Here is a 21,103-nt window from a genome sequence, read left to right on the forward strand (position 1 = left end):
CTGTAGTAATTTTGTTTTCTCTAAAGTGTATTTTACCATATATTAATATAGATACTCCTTCTTTATATTATTATTAATTTTTGTATGTATATTTTTTCCATTCTTTTATTTTCAACCAGCTATGTCATTGAATTAGAAGTAAATTTCTTATAAATGGCATATAGTTGGGTCATGGTTTTTATTCACTCTCCAATCTCTGTTGATTGGTATATTTACACCACTAGCTTATAAGGTAATTATTGATATATTAGTGTTTAGGCCTACCATTTTATTATTTGTTTTCTTTGGTTCTTGTTCCTGCTTTGCTTTTCTTGAGTTGCAGTGTGTTATTTAACATTTTTTATAAATTCATCTTAATTAATTTATAGTGTTGTTGAATGTATGTCTGTGTATAGTTTTTATAGTGGTTGTTTTGTGTATTACATTAGACATATGTGACTTATTGCAGTCTATTGGTATCAGCATTTAACCACCTTGAATGAAGTGTAGACACATTACTTCTGTTTAGGTCCCTTACCTTCCCCATTAAAAAAAACTTTGTCTTGAATATCAGTATTTTTTTCCAATCAAAAATGTATTTATAAAACTCATTAAGAACAGAATAGTCTTATGTATGTGCCCACATTTCTTATCTTTCCTTCATTTCTTCTTCTTTCCTGATCCTCCAACATTTGTCCTTTTATCATTTACTTTGTGTTTGAAGAAATTCCTTTAGTCAATCTTTAAGAGTAGGTGTGCAACAAATTAAAGTTTAGGATTTAAGTTTGGAGGATAGGAGGTGTATTAGTTTATTCTCATACTGCTATAAAGAAATACCAGAGACTGGATAATTTATAAAGAAAAGAGATTTAATTGGTTCATGGTTCTGCAGGCTATACAGGAATTATGATGCTAGCATCTGCTTAGCTTCTGGGGAGGCCTCAGGAAACTTACAATCACGATGGAAGGTGAAGAGGGAGCTGGCACTTCACAAGGCCAGAGCACGAGGAAGAGAGAGAAGGGGGAAGTGCCACACACTTTTAAACAATGAGATTTTGAGCTCACTCACTCACTTTCACTATGACAGTACCAAAAGGGATGGTGTTAAACAAAAACCACCCCCATTATCCAATCACCTCCCACCAGGCCCTACCTCCAACATTAGAGATTACAATTCTACATGAGATTTGGTGGGGACACAGATCCCTACCATATCAAGAGGCTTCTGGGGCTTCTTTTTAAAATTTCTTTTATTTTTTTCTTGGTATAGTTTTTGCCTTGTGGCTAGCTTTAATGTATGCTGATGTAGTTTGCTTTTATAAAGATGTTTAATTTAAAATAAGTTTTTATAAGTACTTTTTTTTTTTTTTTTTGCATCTTGGTTAGATGATCCAGTCTACCTATATAGGCCCAGGATATGAAAACATTTAATTATTGACTATACCACTCTGATTAATCTTATCTCATTAAGACATAAATTGCAAACCTTTGAGCTATACTGACCTGTCCCGAGGAAGATGTAATTAAGACACCTTTAGGGAAATAAACGACCATACCATAGACTGGGAAAATACATTAGCAATCTGACAAAGGACATAGATCCATATTTAAAGAGCTTCTACAAATACACAATAAAAAGACAAAACCTAAATTTTAAAAATGGGCAAAAGATTTGAATACACACTTCACAAAAGAAGATATATGAGTGACCATTAAACATATGAAAAGCTTCCAACATTAGTTGTCAGAGAAGCAGAAATGAAAATCACAATGAATCATCATTTCAGACTCACTAGAAAGGCTAAAGTACAAAAGACAATACCAAATGTCGTCAGGGCTGTGGAGTCAGTGGAAGTTGTATGTAGTACGGGTGGAAATGAAAATGGTAGAAACACTGTGGAAAACTATGTGGAGGTTTCTTATACAGTTAAGCATATACTTACCCTATGAATCACCAATCCCCCTAATTGTTCATTCATAATCAATCCTTAGGACTCGCATGTTTTCCCTGCCTCCATATTTTCTCTGCTCCTTATTTTACTATTCACATGTTTTTTCTATTCTCTCATTTTCCATCTTCAATGGATTCTTTTGAACTAACCATAAAAGACTCATTTCTTCCAAATTCATTCTAAGTGGTATACATGTTATACCAAAATTATAATCATAATAATTTAGGATTAAATATCTATTTTGCAAAAATAAGATGGCAATTATTTTCATGATGATGGCTATAGATGTTAGTTTTGTGTCAAAGTTAACAATGAAAATGGAACATACACCAATAAAAGAAAGACAGTATTTGGATTTTAAATTTTGTTTCATGTACAAATAACACAGCATTCTTTAACAATAGATCAAAAATCACACCATAGTCACTTGAAAAGTTAATTTATTATATACCAATATACACTTTCTATAATAAAAAAGAAGCCTCCCAATACATTGAGCCATCTTATAAATGAAATAAGAAAATAAAATTTTCATCTGTTTACAAATGGGGTTAATCAGCACAAGTTATCATATGTATGTCTGCCCTGCAGTATATATGAATTTTAATCTTGGTTATGAAGAAAAAATGGTGCTTTATTATTTGGCACTATAGGATGCTCTTGAACATTCAGAAGATATCTTTTTCCATTTTCTATTTTTGTATACTCTTTAGATAAGTGAAAATGTAAATATTTCTTAATGATGCTATTTGGCAGATTTTTTTTCAAATAATAGTAGCTCAAAAGTTATGATACTTTCTAGTAATGCTCAATTTCCATAGCAGAGTGCACCATTTTATGGTATTATACCTCTAGAAAATAATGCATAAAACCAATATATTTTCTTAGGCACAGTCCAGAAAGTTTATTGAAATATGATTTAGTATTATCATACATGTATGATACTTGTATTTCATAATTGGCTTTACTAAAATATAAAATACACAAGTGTTCTTACTATGATTTGAAAATAAAAGTAGTGAGCTCCAGAAATTTTAGGCTGTGAGTAGGAATTTTTAAATCCATTTTATGTAAGTTTGTTATAGAAGTGAGCAAGAATGATTGTGTGCATTTCTTTGTAGTGTTAGCACTTACACTTTTATGGAGAACCACTCAACATGGTATTAAATGGCCAATGAATGTCAACAAACATCTGTGTGAGTTAAACTGAACTAAATCCTATTTTAGACATGCTAAATTAAAAGAACAACTTTAGTATTGATAATATTTGCAAAAAGGAACTGATTTTCTTGTAGATCATCCTATTATTGTAAATATTGAAGAAGAGCATTGCCGAACTATATATAACTTAGGTTTCAAATTTAAATTATCCCCAGACATTTGTAGACAGATACATATGAATGGATTTTTGAGCCCACCAACTTAATTCCCTGCCCCCACCCCCAAAAATATAAATGCTTTGTGAAGAAAGAAAACTACACATGTAAAAAATAAAAATCAAATGTACCATACATTAACATTCTGATGACTACAGAATAAGATTATATACATAAACATATAGCAAATCACAGTTTCCTGCACTGAATGTTTATCAAATAAAAATGTATCAAACAATACTGGGTAGTGTATCTCCACATGATTGTGGTCTTCTAAAATTCTGAATGACGATGGAAGACGAGAGGGACAGCATTGTTCAATGACAGAAATATGACAAGAGGATGTAGGACTAACATGAAAAAGCAGATGCTTTCTAGAACAGGTAGTTTAGCTATAAGCATTATTTTTGTTGTTGCTCTATGATTGAAATAAAACCCCTCTCTATATTTAGTGTTTTAACATTTAAATATAGATGTTTTAATGTTTACAAAAAAAAAATCTATTGAATATAGAAGTCACTAACTCAATGTCACAAACAGGGTGGGCAAAATAACATTTTGCTGTTGACAGTAAGATGCTCTAGACTGGTGTCTGACCATTCATGTACCTTACAGAAACAGTTCCTAAGACATGCCTTTTGCCTCTGTTAGTAAACAGACCAGAGAGTTTGGTACAAGACTGAGAGAAGGCATTAAATGGTGATAGCTTTGCCACCAGAACATTTTTGTTTGATGTTCTGAGAATACAAATATTTGGTACTCTTTTAGGGGGTGCAGGGGGAGGAGACAGCAGGGGAAAGAGTACTATCTGATGACTGTTACATGCAGTTACCCTTATTCTGCCCATAAAGCAGCAAAAATACACCTTCATCATCTCACACTGCTCTAGTAAGACCTGGGTAGAAATGTGCACCACAGGTTTTCTTTTAAACACTCACACAACCTTCCTTGACAAAATCAGTGATTTTCCTCTTCTGCAGGTGCCTAGTGATATTACTGGTAAACGTCTTTGGAATCTTCCTGTTATTTCCTATGAATAACATTCCAATCAAGATAATTCAAATGTCTTTTGGAGTATAACTTGCAACCATTTCCAATAGAAAAAGAAAGTATTTTTCCCTGTGTTAGTGATGCTTGGAATTTGGAGGATCATAAATCCAGTCCATTATAATGAGTGCCATGCTTCCAATCATGAAGATGATTCCAACCACAAGGAAAATTAAAGCCTGTAATTCAGAGAGACTTTGTTAGGAACACAGAAACCGTACTTAGTACAATTTGTTTTTTAGTTATTTACATAATATGGCAATCTGATCTATATATTGAGCCATATTATTCTTAATAGCTCAGATGCCCAGACCTAACCAATCAGTCAATTTCAAATCCTAGTTGGAGAAGGAAGATGAATACAGTGGAGAGATACAACCTATAGGTTCAACAATGGAGTAATAGTTAATTGATTTAGTACATCAAGAAGATGGAATACCCTGTGATTATTAAAAATCAAGGGACAGAAAAATATTCTATAATCTGGAGAATGCTTACAATCTTTTAGGTGAAAACGAGCAGATTATAAAAGAATAGCCTATATGATATGATTCTAATTTCATAAAGCAAACAAAACCAAAAGCTTAATAGATGTGGCAACAAAAAGTGTATATATGTGTGTGTTCGTGCATACATATAATATACACACACATATATAAGGACATATGTACATACCTACATATAAAATACTTCAGCATTTTAACACTAGAAGAGGCCTTACATTTTATCACATACGTAAACCTCCTAATTCTACATATAAGAAAGCAGCAACTAAAAATTTTTCACTAGAAAGGGTCTAGGAGATAATTGTACTCATTTCACAATTGGTCAAACTGAAAGTAGGTCACAAACAGGGCAAGTAATTTGCCAAGTTCACACTGCTGTAAAAATCCAAGCAAGATGGGCTACATAGAGTTAAAATTTGGGGGCAAGCTGCTGGTAATTTGCCAAGTTCACACTGCTGTAAAAATCCAAGTAAGATGGGCTACATAGAGTTAAAACTTGGGGGCAAGCTGCTGGATGGACCTTTTGATACCAAACTATCCTGAAGTCCCTGAAACATCCCAAAGGTAAATGACTTCAAGGTAAAAATTCAGAGTAATTCAGTAAGAAATATTATTTTTAAGTCTTAACATGACTTTATTAAGGAGTGAAAGATAGTGTTTCCTTATTGGAAAAACAATTATTTCTAGCATTTGTTTCTATAGTAGTCTTATGGAAAAGAAATGTATACTCCCTGATTTAATAAGACTGTATTTTGTATCTAAAGAGGTTAGCAGAACGATGAATGGTTCTGTGCTGGATCTTAGTCCACACGAGGGACAACAGGCACTACGGAGGGGAAAACAAAAGCAACATCTTTCTTTTGGCTTTGCAAAACTAACAACCATGACCAAATATTTAAGTTATTCCATAACACCGCTAGAAAGTCTAATTCCTTCTTGCATGATTTTCTGTGGATAGTGCAACAGCAGCTTGGTATTGGACACTGCCATGTGCCTGAAGCTCGTGTGCCTGTGGGAAAGGCTAGTACTATTTGACATGTATGACAGACTCAACACAGGATATTTGATATTTGAAGTAGAATCATTTGAGTTTCAGAAATATATCTCCTTTCTCTGCTACCAGAGAGTTCTAGCACATTTTTGATTTTTGGTTCTTGTATATTGATTCATTTTTCTGAACTATGTTATTTTCCGGTTTATTCTAATTACTTGGAAGAACAACTAATAATGGGGGAAATTGCAAGGCTTACTTACCCCGACCTTTTGGGGTGACCTAAAAGGTTCTTTCTTGACAAGTTTAAGATAAAAAACTGCTGGAAGAATAAAAATCAGCATAGTGGCAGAAGAAGCCCCTGAGAAGACAAACACAGGGCAAGGTCAATGTCTTACCCAGCAGGTCTTAGCAAAAGAGATGCCACTACACACTTTAAACAAACCAAATATAAAGCTATCCTATACTTAGCACTAAAAACACACATTTAAGTCACATAAGCTCATCTTGGTTATTTATTCATAGAAGATATGTTTATAGAGATAATTAAAATGTACCTAACATCAAAACTGCATAAGTATATGCAACATATAATAAGCAACAAGAGGCTGAATTTAACACAAATTTATAGGGGATTAGTAATATAAATACATACTAAGGCAGCTGAACTCATGACACACCCTATCCACCTCTTACTTTTCACGTTGCCTACACATGGTTCTTTTAAAGTTTTAGATTGTGTTTAAAATTTAAGTAACCCCTCAATGAGTAGAATGAAAATTAATGGACCATGCAGTTATGGGAAATACTAATAATACACTTTACATAATCAATCTTCTATTCCTCTGAAGATACCTTTTAATGTTCAGCTGATACTCATAGTATCAGAGAGCTTCTGGTAGGTAAAATCTATCTTCCCCTTTTCCTGATGACAGAGCTAATACCTAAGTCCAAATCCTGAGTCCACACCAAGGCATATGACTTGACTTCTATAAGGGTCAGTTTCCTCATCTGTCAGAAAAAGCAGCTTGACTAAATGACCTATAAGGTGGCTCCCAGTGTCACTTAGGAGGAAGAGAATGTGACCAGCTCGATCATCAGAGCCTCGCAGGGATAAAGGGAATCTGTGAGCTTGAGAAAGATGGGGATCTGGATGACCAAGCACTGGTTCCCTGTCCACCATTTAATGGGGCGTGAGTTTGGGTTGATCAAATTGAAGCCTTTCTGAAACTCACCAATGAATCCGAAGATGTATTTTATAGTTGGTACAAGGATGACCAGAACATTATTAAGTGCAATAAGCACGGCTGCAATTAGGAAATGTCGTATCCAGCTGAAGGGTCTTTTGGGAAATAACAGTGTGGTCACTGATGTACGAATCTTAAACAAGAAAGTTCAAAGGCAAGATCATTTATTTGTTTTTGACTTTATTATTTCAAATATTCTCATCACTCTCATGCATTTTCTTTCTTTTTCTTTTTCCCAGAAAAGATCTTGATGCTTTTTTTTCAATTTTTTATTATTATAAAGCATACATAACATAGAACTTACCATCTTAACCATTTTTAAGTGTACAGTTCAGTGGTATTAAGTATGGTCATTTCAGTCAACAACAGACAACATATAAGACAGTGATACCCTAAGGTTGTAATACTGTATTTTTACTGTACCTTTTCTATGTTTGAGTACACAAATACTTACCATTGTGTTACAGGTACTTACACTATTCAGTACAGTAACACGCTGTACAGGTTTGTAGCCTAGGAGTACTAGGCTACGCCATATAGCCTTACTTATAATAACCTCCACCATTTAGGTTGCAAGTACAATCTATGATGCTTGCACAATGACAAAATTGCCTAAAGATGCGTTTGTCAGAATATGTCCACATTTTTAAGCAACACATGACTGTACTTTCATCTTGTTGTGCAGTCTTGATGCTAACTTTTGATATTTGAGATGGAATGTCATTTTTTCCTTAGCGTATTTTATAAGACAATATTTTATGTGTTCACTTTCTTAGTTTTCAGAATTTATTGTCAAAAATAATCTCAGTCATAAAGAGATAACAGGTAAGACACATAATTAAGAAACACAGTAAAACCCTTGTTGATCATGAAACATGTCTCATCAGACTGGATGAAACATTAAGGGCAAGCACTGAATTGATTTACACAAGATTGTGAAAGGAATTTTTACGAACCCAGGTTTCCCTTAATTTTGCATTTTATTTAACATTTTTAAATAAAATTTTAGGGTGGCATCTTAAAGTTGTGACGTTTTTGTGTTTGCTCCTTCCTCTTTCTCTCCTTTGTACCTCTCCCTATCAATAGATTGTAAATCTATGAAAGGCAAGGAATAGGACCTAATAATCTAACCATTCCTCAGACTTTTTTGCTCAGTGTTGTGCACACAGCAGGCACTCAATAAAAGCTTAAATTAAATTGAATAGTATGAATCTTTTCCTTCCCTTCAGGATCCTTGACAGATTTCAGCCCTACTTCAGCAGTTGAAATAAGTAGGCGAAGGGTCAAAAGAGGCTCACTTTGCAGCAGCTGCTCAAGTTACTCTGTTGTAACTGGATAAAGATCCTGTGGGCAGAGGGAGGGAGTGACATTTGTGTTTGTACAGCTTAACAAAGTTGAAAACACTCTTATCTTTGGAATCTTTTAGAGAACACTTTTTTGACTTATTGGAATTACTCTATCAGCTTTCCAGTAAGTGAACGCTTCGGTTAAGCCAGGAGTTCACATTTTTGGAAATGCTGTGATTGATTTTCACTTTAAAATTTTAGTTCTGAAGTCACTTAAGGTACAGAGATGGGAACTCATTTAAAAGAGGGAAAACGTCAAATATATTTTGAAACATGTATGAATGACAAAAAATTCGAACTAAATAGCTTGCAATTTCTCATGTGACATTCCTTTCATACCACTCCACCAAAAATTAAAGCCATCTGTTTAGGCTGAAAAGGCAACTTCATTTCTAAAATGACAAACCAGATAGTCTCTGGAAATAGTTTAAGAATAACTTTGTAAAGAATTTTAAAAATTGGATTAGTGAACATTATGAAACTCATTCTGAAAAGTAAACTGAGGAAAGCAAATGGTGTGATATTGTTTTCCTCGGCAGCCTATAATTCTACATTATGATCTGCAATTAGTGCTTATTCAATATTGTCAAACTGGTCTAATTGGTAGGCTTAAAATAAGCTTTTTATGGTATATACATAGTGCTTGAGGACTCAATTTGTTTCACAGTGTTAAACAGATAGAATAAACAAGTATGGAATATAGGTTCATTTTCAGAAAATAGTCACAGAAAGACTAACTCCCAGAAAGACTGACATTTGGCCTGATGATATGAGAGTACAGAAAGTTTATGGGAATAATAGGCAGAATGGTTGGAGTAAACGCAAATGCTTCCTCCTCTTTGTGAATAAGGAATAAGAAAATTTCAAACAGAACTGAAGGTGGCTTCCAATGCATTCCTGAAGAGGGCAACAGAGTAAAGAGGGAGGGAGGTACTAGGCTTGTGGTAGTGGTGGTGGAAAAGATCAGGAAGGAAACCTGCTGGCCATTCCATGTTAAAGTGCTTCCCTGAGGAGTGAGCCTAGGACCAAAAGTCCCCAGCCATTGTTTACCTTTGCCAGGGCAGGCTACTGCTGATTCCCACCGAGGCTCATCTGCTCTTACACTTAGCTATGTGCCCTTTTCTTTACTGACATAAGTTGCTAGGAACCTGCAAATGTGGGTCAGATGCTGTGGGTGAGGGAAGGTCCCCAGCACCATCTAGGGCCTCTGACCCAGAATGATTTCATTAAGGTCTACGCAGCTCTAGAGACAACATCTCTTATTTCCAGAGAAAGAGTCCTGAACAGGATCCTGTTAGGCGGTACTGTATTCCGATGCAGGGGCCCCATGTGAAGGTCAAAAATGTGGAGGCACAGGAGGAAGTGAGAGTCTTAGCTCTCACTCTTAAAAAAAAAAAAAAAGCCTCTCCCACTGTTTAGACGGAGCTCACACTTTGATTTTGCAGGTTTGCTTAAGGCAAGGATGTTGGAAATACCTACAAATTACTACTCCGCTGCAGTTCATAGCAATATATGCTGCATTTCTATGTCGATATCTACATACACTTCAAAACAGGAGATCTGAAGGCAACATAAGTGAAAAGAATGATTTTAACTATAAGATGAAATACAAGTGGCTAGGGATCTTTTTTCAAAGGCATAGCAGGTGAAATTTGAGTCTGTGTGTTCATGATGTATCCATTAACATTATTTGGTTTCCTGCTCTTTATGGAAATATGGGAATTTTACTGTAAAGGGAAGCATAAGCTGAAAATGACATGATCAGTCCTCTGGAAGGAGGTGCCATTCCATTATAGATACCCCACCCACTACTAAGAGAAAGAAATGTTGGGCTGCTACTGAAAACACCATCTTAATTCATTTCACATATTCACTTGTTCAACAAATCTTACAAGCAGTTACTATGCACCTTTTACTAAGAAGGAAAAAACTAACCTGATTGGAGAAAAGAAAGATAATAAATGAAGCAGAGAAAAACAAGCCCCAGTCATATCTTCTCAGATTCCTGAGAAAGAGAGCCCAGATATCACGTTGAAAGAAGGAGAACACAAAATAATGCCTAAAGCTGATAGATTTTAATCCAGATTAGGTTTTATTTGTTTTATTATTAATATGTGATGATATCAAGGCAAGTAAATAAACTTCTTATGGGTCAAGAGTTCCTTAAATGAAATAAACTATCAGGAGAAACATGCTGTGAGTCAGCATTTGACACATTGAAAATCTGAGCCCTAAGTTATATGAAATAAACAAGCAAAAGCACCAATAACAACTTTTATCATTTTAGTAAAGAAAAAAAATTGAATTTAACCTCAGAGGACTTGATTGAGATCCACTTAAGGAAGCTGAACTACTCTCTGTCACCATCTCTATGTATCCATCATCTATAGGGAGGTTTGGTTCATTTAGCCCAGATCCTCAACCCAGCTGAATTCGTTTCACATGTCACCAAGGGAAAGAGTGTCTATGCTTTTGGTAGAAAAGGCAGTTTATACATTTCAAGACAAGGCAAGATTCATTTGAAGACTGTTTTTCTTCCCAAGCACGACTGAGCTCACCCTCTGTGCCAGTCACTGTGCACATCCGCAAGTCCCAGGGACTTACGACTCTGTGGGGCAGTGGAGCACTTACATAGATTATTTAAATGTAATGTTACAAGGGTGAGGACAAGATAATGTGCAAAATGTTTTATAAATGCTAATGTTGAGTGGAAATACATAATGAAGGATGGTAGTTAGTCATTTTTCTGAACTCTGGTTCTTATGGTCAATTTTAGTTCTAATGGTATCTAATGTTTACAGACTATTGCTGTTCCTGATGGTCAGATTTATACCAGTGCTTTATTTCTCACACAGGGTAAGAATTTCTAAAGGGAGATTTGGATTTTCCATGCTGAGGTGAAATGTTCATCAGTAAATGACTTCTACTTCCCATGACAATAATTGCAGCCATCAGTGTCGGGCTATGAGCTGCACTGGTTGAACTGTTACCAGCTGTCTGTGTGTGACAATGGCCACACAATGGCCATTGTGTGACAATGGCCAATTCTGGCAATCCCTTAAGACCATGATTTGAAAACGCTATATGAATATGAATAAAGCAACACAGAAGCACATTATAGATTTCTTATGCTTTGATTCTACAATGATGTGAGCGCTTATACTGTGCCAATATTTAGTGAGTGATTTTTTTACACATAAAAAGAAGGGCTCCAGATATTTTCTCAGTGAAGTTCTTTGCCTGGCAATTTTATCTTATCATATACCTTCTGTTTATGGTTATCTTCTGTCCTGTACCCAAGACAGAGCTGATTTTAGGCTAAAGCTATGTGTATGTCATCTGAAATACTTTCAGATATATTAGGGGCAAGACATGATTTAAGAGTAAAATATTAGCCACCATAGTAATACGGATCTGATTTCATGCACTCATGAAAAAGGAATGTGCCAAAATATATTTCAGCACACAAGCTGCATTTAAAGTGACCACAGTGTCATTATAGAAATAGTCTTCATATGCCAGCCCTGTATGGAACATTATGTCCAGGACAGTGCTGGTTACTGTGTCACTTATTTTTTTCCCCCTCAAATGAATGAGTAAATTCAGTGTTTATGAAAGAGGAGTTGGCAGGAGGGTGAAGACCTGTGTTTATCCTTAGGTGGTGGTTTTAGCTCACACAACCCAAATTTTCACTACCAGCTCTGCTCTGGGATCTCAGAACAAACTGACGCCAATGACAAATGCCAGGGAGGGGTGACCTGGTGTGAGTCTGGCAGAGGCCGTGTGTGAAAGAGATATGTGATAGATAGCATAACTGATTTTTGAAAATTTTTTTTCTGGTATATAATTTACTTAACATGAATCCCCTTTTCATTAGCCTTCAAGGCGTCAGGTTAAATAAGGCAACTTTTGGATATTATTGCAGCACGACAAACTGGAAAAAAATGAAATGCCTTCAAAACTGTGATGAAATTCAATACGATTTGAAAGTTAACATGGTTTTGGCTTTCAAGGTTCCGAAGTTATATGAACTCCTACTCAGTTTTACTAATCCACAAGATGGAAGCTCAAGCTCCACTTTTCAAATTTGAGTTTAAAAATAAGCTTTATGATTTTTTTCCTACACTATAAAAATATCACCTGAAACTACTTGCTCTATCTGCACATTAAATGGCCAATTTTAAGTCGCTCAAAATGCTATAGGAAAATAACAATATCCTCAGGCATTGCAATTGCAAACTCACCCTATAATTAAATCAAAATGAAGGTAGAACACATGTGCTAATTTATGGGGTCAAGTAGGTTTCTTTCATCAAAGTCTTATGTACTTACTGGGAACAGGACAATGGGCACAGTTAGTGTTACTGCCACAAGGACTGCCAGGCGAACCATGAGGAGAGGGATGTCGAATGTATACACTTTGCTGTAGGCATGAAGTAATTCATCTTCAGCTTCTCCTACAACAGGAAGAAGAGAATGAGCCCTCTTGGTGTTGCCAAATCAGCACGGGTCACTTATGGCAACATTTTATAGAGAGAACACAGAACAGAGGAAAAGACTTAGGTCTGGGAATCCAGGCACCTCTGGTCTTGCCTCTGAGCTCATTAGCTATGCAACCTTCATTCAAATAAACAAAGAGGTCCTGAAGCTTATAAAGTTGCAGAAGCTATAATACAAAATAAAGAGCCTCTCAAGCTCATTTGCATTGTGATAAATCTATCTCTGCTGTACAGAGGCAATTACAAATCAGACAGAGACCAAGGTGTTCTTGTTGAAGGGGATGAGAGGCCCAAGCCCCATATCTTGTCTTTCCCAGCCTACCACCTCCCCTACCCCTACCTGTGCAGCCACTCCTGATGCAGTTTACAAACCCAGGGTGTAAACTCTAGGATGAATGATTGCTACCATTTTTTCAAGCTCAACAACTATGACTCCATCACCACACTAAAACAGGTATTTTTGGGCTTTTTCAAGTTTTTGCTTGTCTTATGAAACTCATTAAAATAAGTATAAGTAACATGCAGGGATAAATTAGTATAATCTTTACAGGGTCTCCCAATGGATACTACTCTAAGATGAAGATGCTGCCCTACTTGAAAACACATTCATTCAGGATTCCAAACACAAATAACAAGGAAATATTTATGGAATCAAATGTAGTTGGATTTCCACCTCAAGATCAGACAAAAAGGAGTGAAAATACCTTCAGTAGTATTGACCTTGACATTCATTATTTCACAACCAGCAAAAAGTTAATGCCCAATCTAAAGCACATGTTTGGTTAATAGTCAAATATTAGTCAAATAGAAAGAAAACCTAAGCAAATGGTAGCCTACTCCTGAATCTTTCCTCCACAATTTGTCATACCTTCAATTCAATTTATCAAGTCAGTAAGAAAAAAAAAAATTAAGTTAAAAACCTTAAAACGAGGCTTATACAAAAATATATTTATATTGATACACTGATTCATGTAAACATATGCTACCAGGTCAATATGTGATTCCAAAAAATCTGTTTATGTGGCTACACTTCATGGAAAGAGTACAATCCTATTCCCTTGTGAACTGTTAAGATGCCAGAGAGGAAATGTTGCAGGCATAATCTAATGTGGCCACAGTCACTTATTTTTTGGTAGTGCATTCTCAGATTGAAGGAAATTCTGTCATGTCCTCTTTCTCAGGAAATCATTTGGTATAACAAAATAGAACGGGATGGTCAAAAATTTTACCTAAAGTCCCAGGCTCCCAGATTTGATTTGACTGGTAAATAGGAGGCAAGTTGAAACTTGAGGACCTGGCAGTTTCCCTGCCATTTGCTTGGCAGCTACTAATTCCATCAAAGGAGCTTTATCACATGCAAGCGGATTCATTCTCATCACTTCTAGCCTGAGTTGAACTATGGAGTCTAGCCAAAGAAATATCATCTATCCCTAAAGGAAAATAATTTCATTTGAGGGATATTTTTTATAAAATATGTGTTAATTCACAAATTGTTGTAACTTGTTAGCCAGGCTGAATCAGGCCCCATTTCCTCAGGTCAAGTGTCACTAAAATAGTATATTAATTGAATATGTGTCATCTATAGATCATGCTTATAGAAGGCAATTTAAAAAATCATACCTACCCCGGTCAAGGATCAGCCTAACAAGGATTTGCACATAGAGTATGACTTTCACAGAGTGACCTACCATAGAAGGTTAGGTAACCAAAGAGGGCAGCAAGCAGGTACATGACAAGCATCCCCGTGATGGAAATATTTGACACTGTTTGCATTTTTCTCTGGGACCGACTGGAAAAATAAAGAACACCAAGCTTTGTTTTTTAGACTTACAAAAAAAATCACTTTTCAAAATTAAAATAGTAAATAAAAAAGTGTATCTGTATTGCTCATCGTGAAGACATATTTCTAGTACATAAACTTATAGCTGATTTAAATTTGTCTTAGAGAGCTAATGAGGATTCATTTCCATTTTTCTTAAACACTACTCCTTCAGTCTTAAAATCAATCATTTCCCTAGAAGAGGAACAGTCTATTTCATGTCGGTCAGTAAGCCTGCCCACTGAATAAGAATATAATTAACATAAAGATCAAACAGGCTTCTAACATAGAAAGTTTTTGCATTTCATAATGAGATGACTATAGATGAGGAAAAGAACCTAGGAGAGTCAGCAAAGTACTACTGCCAAGAGTCCAGACTACTGGGAATCCTGACATTATTACCTGAAAAACTTCTGGAAATCATTCTAGAGGGAACCTGACTGCCAAAGATCAATTGTCAGGCTTCTGGAGTAACTGCTACACGTGATTTTCAAAGTAAATCAAAGACATCAAAATACTTGAAAGTGTTCTGAAATTTTTTATGAGGTAAATCAGAATTTATGGGGAAAGTTTTGCTATTTAGTGAATGAAGACTGAGGCTACTGATGTCTAGATTAAAGAAGTTGAGAATTATTATATAATACCCTTCCTTAAGGGAAAGAGGAAAACAGCTATAATGAGTTCATATCCTTTGTTCCCAAGCAAATACCAACAACTTCAAAGGGAAAAGAATACAAACGAATCACAGACCATCAGCTGGAAGAAACAAGATTTTCTAGCCAGTGACTCTATTGTACAAATAAGACAACAAAGGACAGATATTGGCACATCTCTTGTAATGAATGTGTTCTAGACAAGGCTTAGGTGCTGACTGTAAATGACATCAGTGGCTTATCGAGGCTGCCCCTAACCATAAGTTTTGGTCGTCATGAGTGTTTTCATTTCTAGTCCAGCTGACATCACTTCTTCCCAACAAAATTTAAATTTAAATTCCCAACACCTGCCAAAATTATTACAACCATCGGCTCCTTGTCCATCTGCCATAAATCCCTCCCCTGAACCATTACGGTGGAGAGAAAGGAGAGAAAGAAGCAAATAAGGTAGTGCTGTAGTGGCCTGATTCCCACCTTTCTGATTAAAGCGTGTTACTGGGGTGGATGGAGTACATATTTTCTCTGAAGAGGAAGCTATAAACTGTGTTTCCTCTTAAAGAACCTTGAACATATGAGCAGATTTTCAAAGCAAATTAGAATGCTAAAATGATGGCTGCCTTACTCTTTAAGTTCACTGTAGATGGGAAGGACCTCAGGGTGGCATACAAAAGCAAATACTAGGATAGGAATTGCATAGGCCGTCTGAAAAACAAAGACAACACCACGTGTTTAGCATTCCAACATAGATGGTGATCTCAGGCCATCTCAGTTTATTGAATAAAACCTTAGAAAACACATAACCGTACTCATCAGAAGTCTGGACCTCTCACTTACCCGGGAGTTGAATACAAAGTATTTAGGTTGACACTTGTCATCACTATGAGCTTCATACTCTACTCCACTGTCATGAAGAGAGCCCTTGGCCTGATTCTCATCCAGCCCCACAGGATTGCGGTGGGTGTAATCCATCATGAAGTTCACATCAGAACTCTCAGAGTTGTTGGGTAACATTACTACATGCATTGGAAGCGTGTTGTTGAATGACAGATTTCCAACACTGTGATCCAAAACAGGTAGAGGGCAGGGTATTTGGAATTTCTTGTAAATCACCTAGACTCAGTCATTAAAAAAGAAAAATGTCAGCTTTTTGAGAAAAAGCAATGAAATAATCCATATGTGTGGCTTATGGGGTGGGGTGTGAGGGAGCTCAGTTAGGCATTCCTTTTAGACTAATGGACAAAGTAAACTCCCTCTAACCTCTGTTCTAAGGGAAGAGTCGGAGCTGTGATTGGCAGCTCTGCCTCTTAGAGTTAACAGGACAATATTTTGCATGAATCCTTCCCACCCTCCTTCGTGCCCTTCCATGAGAAAGATGATCACTACCTTATTTCTTCAAACTAAAGTGACATGGGCCTTTAAAACCTTTTTTCCTTCTCCTTTACTTCTTTGGGGAAATGCTTTATAAATTTTGGCATTCATGATAGTGCAAGAAATTCCCTCTTTTGTCAGGGGCTTGGAGAGGAGGATTTCTTCTTTAATTCCACTGTCCTTGTCCTATCTTAATGGGTAGAATGTGTAAGAGAGAATGGCTGATTCATGTGAATATGGCTATAGCATTCTTCTTTCTCTTCTGGGACTCTTCTCTACTGTTCTAAATACCAGATTATTGTCATGTTCCTGCTTGAAGTGTTCCTTTTTACCCAATATATAACCAGTGTGCCTAGACCAAACCATTAGTAGTAGCTTTGATGTTCTACCTCAACTATCTTTAAATTTTAGCTGTTCTTTTTTTGTTCTAAATTAGTCTACAAGAAAATCACTTGTGATCCAAGAACTATTTCATATTAGTGAAGTGCTTGAACAAAATGAGGATGCTTATTTAGGCACAGAAAGAATCTCATGCTAACCAACTTACAAGGGTCATGTCATCACATCACTTACCACACTAACAAAAAACACCATGCAGGTAAGAGAAAATCCACTGGTATAGCCAAGATAACCTAGAAGTTAGAAGAAGCATTTTGGAAGCTGAATATGGCATCTACAATTAGCTTACCTATTTAAATGTGAAATAAAAATAAAAATATTTCCAGTTAGAAAATATCTTTACCTAAATTTTTAAGGAGTGAAAGTGGAAGAATAATTCCAACAGATACAAATATGATGAGGTAGTTGCCATTGAGGTACCATTCTCTAGAAGAGAGAGACAAGGATTTAGAATCAGAAAAGACCAAGTAGAATGAGTCACTTGATGTCACAGAGGGAACATAAGACATACCCAGTATTTTCTTCAAGTCCCATGAATGCTCTGATTACTTCAGGTAGTTCATATTTAATGATAAAGAGGTAGCTTGACATTGCTAAAATGGAAAATGTGACAGCTTAGATGGTGTGGATAGCACTGAAGTCACATGCAAGCAAGTTATGACATTTGGGATAAGTAAGATGAACATCTAATACCCCAAATGGAAAAAATACTCACTGTGTATTTGGCACTGCTTCCAAGTTCTCTTCCAAGATAGACATTTGACCCTCTAGCTTTTGCAGTTGGACCTTTGTTAACAGTATCAGGGCTGATTCTGTGTTAAAGCCAGCTCCAAAGTTTACAGTGAAGCTGCAGTTTTAAGGTTCTGCCCTCATTAGTTATAAATCATCATAGCCCATACTCAGTGTGCCTGTGTTAGTGTCTATAACTTGGGCAGTAGTCTGGCAACAAAAGGCATGGCCAGCTGAGAGATGGCAGAATCAAAGGGCGGATCTGCAGAGTCAATACATCCCCTCTGTTTTTCTGCAGATGGGCACGTATCTAGTCCTCTGGGATCTGTCTGAGGAGCACACAGTCTCAGACCACTTATTGTCGGAACCAAAGTCTTCCCGGATTGATAAAAGAATGCAAGAGATGACAGCTTCTCTCCATCTTTGTCAAAGAAGTTCCCCACCCCCACTTCATCTTACTCTCCTTTTGGCCAACTAAGGAATTATATGAAGTGGCAAAATTTCATGAGCATCTAGGTAAGTGATATATGAGTCATTATCTACTCTTGTGAAAGATTTTTTGATGAAATCTACAAGCCCTCTCCGTGAAAAAATGAATATGTATTCAAATGCATAACATTACAATTTTGCTGCATCATGCCTTTTTCAAGCCCATCCATTTGGTGAAGGATAACGCTAATTTGCTGACACGTGGCCAAAAGATTCAGTTAAAAACAGAACTCACAAATTTGACATGAAAACTTTAAGTGTGTCCTACATCCTTCCAGTGAATTTTTGCTGACAGGCACTTTAAAACACATACTTAAATTTTAAATTAAACTACTGAGTTTAAAAATATTTTCTTCACTTCAAATGAAAGTAACAGTGGTGATAATAATTCCCCACATTGTTTAGTCCTGCACATTACTTCATTTGATCATCTGAAAAACCCTGTGAGATGACAAGATATATGTTGTTATTCTCATTCCACCGATGGAGATATAAAAAGTCCAAGATGTTAAGTTGACATGTCCACAAAAGCACAGCTTGAAAAGGACGGACTACATCTAAAACAGGAGGGCTAGTGCTTCTTCTCTACTGTCAAAGTGAAACGATTTTTACCATAGCAGATGTATCTTCTGTACACATTATCTGGTTAATCTTTGAAAAGACCTTGGCTAAAGCTAAATCTTACAGAGTGTGAACACAGGAGATATTTCTGATTAGCTGACTTGGTATGGTACCATTCAATGTTAGAGCTATTAATTGCTGATTTTCAGTGATGTCAGTGATGTTAACGTGTTTGATCTTCAAAAATTCAGAATAATCCAGACATTAATCTCTTAATGTGAAAACATCTGCAGTAAATGTTAATTTTTTAGGGGATTGAGAAAATTAAATGTTCTAAATGTAGAGTTGTTAAATACAGAAATACAAGAGATTTCTCTTATGCCAAATATCAACTAATCAAATAAAGTAACCAAAGTGAGGGCATTTTTTTCTGGGGTGATGTTATGACATTTCATCTTACTCCCTTAAAGTCACACCTCTTACTTGTGTGCGGCTTGACCCAGAGACTGCTTTAGAGTTTATTCCATTATTTAGAAGCATAGTAGTGGCTATACTTTGAACCACAGCTGATGCTGCTGCCACTCAGCTTGTTGAGTTCAGGGTTAATTATGCTTATACCTGGTTATTGTTAAATGAGACCAACTAAAAGGCAATCCTATGAAAAGGTTGATACTTTAAACCTTAATAAGTCTGAGAGTTTGAAACAAATGTAAAGTGGTCTATTTGTTGGGATTTGGGGGGCTAATATGCATATGGCTCCAAACCAGTAAAATGAGACCATTCTGATATTACTGTCAAATTTTACCCAAGATTGTAGTCTTAACATATAAAAAAATTTCTTTAAGCACAAATCATTAAGATATCGCTGAATTTTATTTATCTGCTTACCAAATATCCATTATCAGGGCGAGTATAGCTAGATTACTAAAGAAATTTCTGCATTCCAGAAATCCTCAATAACTCCAGTGAATTTATTTATTAAAATGGGTTGCCTGTTTGCAAGATCTCTGTGCAAGTTTATTTATTGTAGTATTTTTATAACAGTGAAAAATTAGAAACAATCGAACTGTTCCTCAATAAGGATACTGTAAACCAATTATGGCACATTTGTATAATGGAAACCTCAAAAATCATTAAAAAGAATAACATGCAAATATATTCAAGGCACATTATTAAATTTAAAAATAAAGCTGAAAATCGGTATCATAAGATGATCCAATACTAGCAATACTCAATGTATTTATTGAATTAGGCATAAGGGAAAACCTATGAGTAGTTATTTCTGAGGGTGACTGACACAAACTTTTCTTGGTAATTTATATATTTGCATAGTGTTTTAGTTTTTCACAATCATCATATATTTGTTTTATAATTTTTTAAAATGCTTATTTAAAAACTTATTCAGGCAACTCCAGAGACATGGATATGGAAGCAGAGAACCAGGGAGGAGAGAAGCATATACAGAACACTTATTATGTGCCATATGTTACCTTATTTCATCCTCACAATGGCCTTTGTAAGGTAATTTTATACATGAAAAAATTAGGCAAAGGAGTAAAGTGATCTTCCCAAGGTCACAGATAGTGACAGAAATAGACTCAAATTCAGGTCCATCAGACTCCAAAAGCTTATTCTCTACTCAAGTGTTTTAAAATATCCTTTAGAAAACAGTTACATATCAGATACATACAAACAGGACCACGAGAGCCCAGAGGAACTAGTATTTAACAGTCTAGAGAAGCAATAGGCCAGGTGAGCAAAGTGAGAGAGAAAATGTGTGTGTGTGTGTGTGTGTGTTTGTGTGTGTGTGTTAGGGTTGGAGGACTTTGAGAGACATTCAAGGGGAGAAAATAGCCTGTGAAAAGAAGGCATGGATGATTTTTAAAAATATTAAAATTGTACTGTTAGGGGACTAAATATAATTTGTTATGGTTTGACACAGGACATGTAGGGTATAGATGATGGATAAATTGATAGATATAGATAGATGAGAGATAGATAGATAGATAGATAGATAGATAGATAGATAGATAGATAGATAATAGATGATTGATAGATGATAGATAGATAGATAAATAGATAGATAGATAGATAGATAGATAGATAGATAGATAGATAGATAGATAGATAGATAGATAGATA

General features: G+C 35.7%; 1 protein-coding gene and 1 long non-coding RNA gene across 3 annotated transcripts in view; one reads left to right on the top strand and one right to left on the bottom strand.

Annotated features, from left to right (window-relative positions):
• LOC111555282 overlaps positions 1-21,103 on the top strand; it is a 481,645-nt gene that overhangs the window by 369,016 nt on the left and 91,526 nt on the right. The gene's annotated exons all lie outside the window — the stretch shown is intronic.
• SLC38A4 (solute carrier family 38 member 4) overlaps positions 3,747-21,103 on the bottom strand; it is a 59,907-nt gene continuing 42,550 nt past the window's right edge. Inside the window, exons 7-16 of one of the 2 annotated variants that reach the window (XM_023231194.1) lie at positions 17,694-17,775; positions 17,526-17,608; positions 17,357-17,415; positions 16,250-16,525; positions 16,038-16,117; positions 14,632-14,732; positions 12,777-12,901; positions 7,087-7,231; positions 6,115-6,212; positions 3,747-4,533 (exon numbers count right to left, since the gene is read on the bottom strand). In XM_023231194.1, coding sequence (XP_023086962.1) covers positions 4,432-4,533; positions 6,115-6,212; positions 7,087-7,231; positions 12,777-12,901; positions 14,632-14,732; positions 16,038-16,117; positions 16,250-16,525; positions 17,357-17,415; positions 17,526-17,608; positions 17,694-17,775 — 1,151 coding nt within the window. In that variant the 3' untranslated portion in view covers positions 3,747-4,431. The remainder of the gene's footprint in view (positions 4,534-6,114; positions 6,213-7,086; positions 7,232-12,776; positions 12,902-14,631; positions 14,733-16,037; positions 16,118-16,249; positions 16,526-17,356; positions 17,416-17,525; positions 17,609-17,693; positions 17,776-21,103) is intronic. The other variant, XM_023231196.1, reaches the window with a different exon arrangement.

This window comes from Piliocolobus tephrosceles, chromosome 10 (genome assembly GCF_002776525.5).
Source record: "Piliocolobus tephrosceles isolate RC106 chromosome 10, ASM277652v3, whole genome shotgun sequence".
NCBI lineage: Eukaryota > Metazoa > Chordata > Mammalia > Primates > Cercopithecidae > Piliocolobus > Piliocolobus tephrosceles.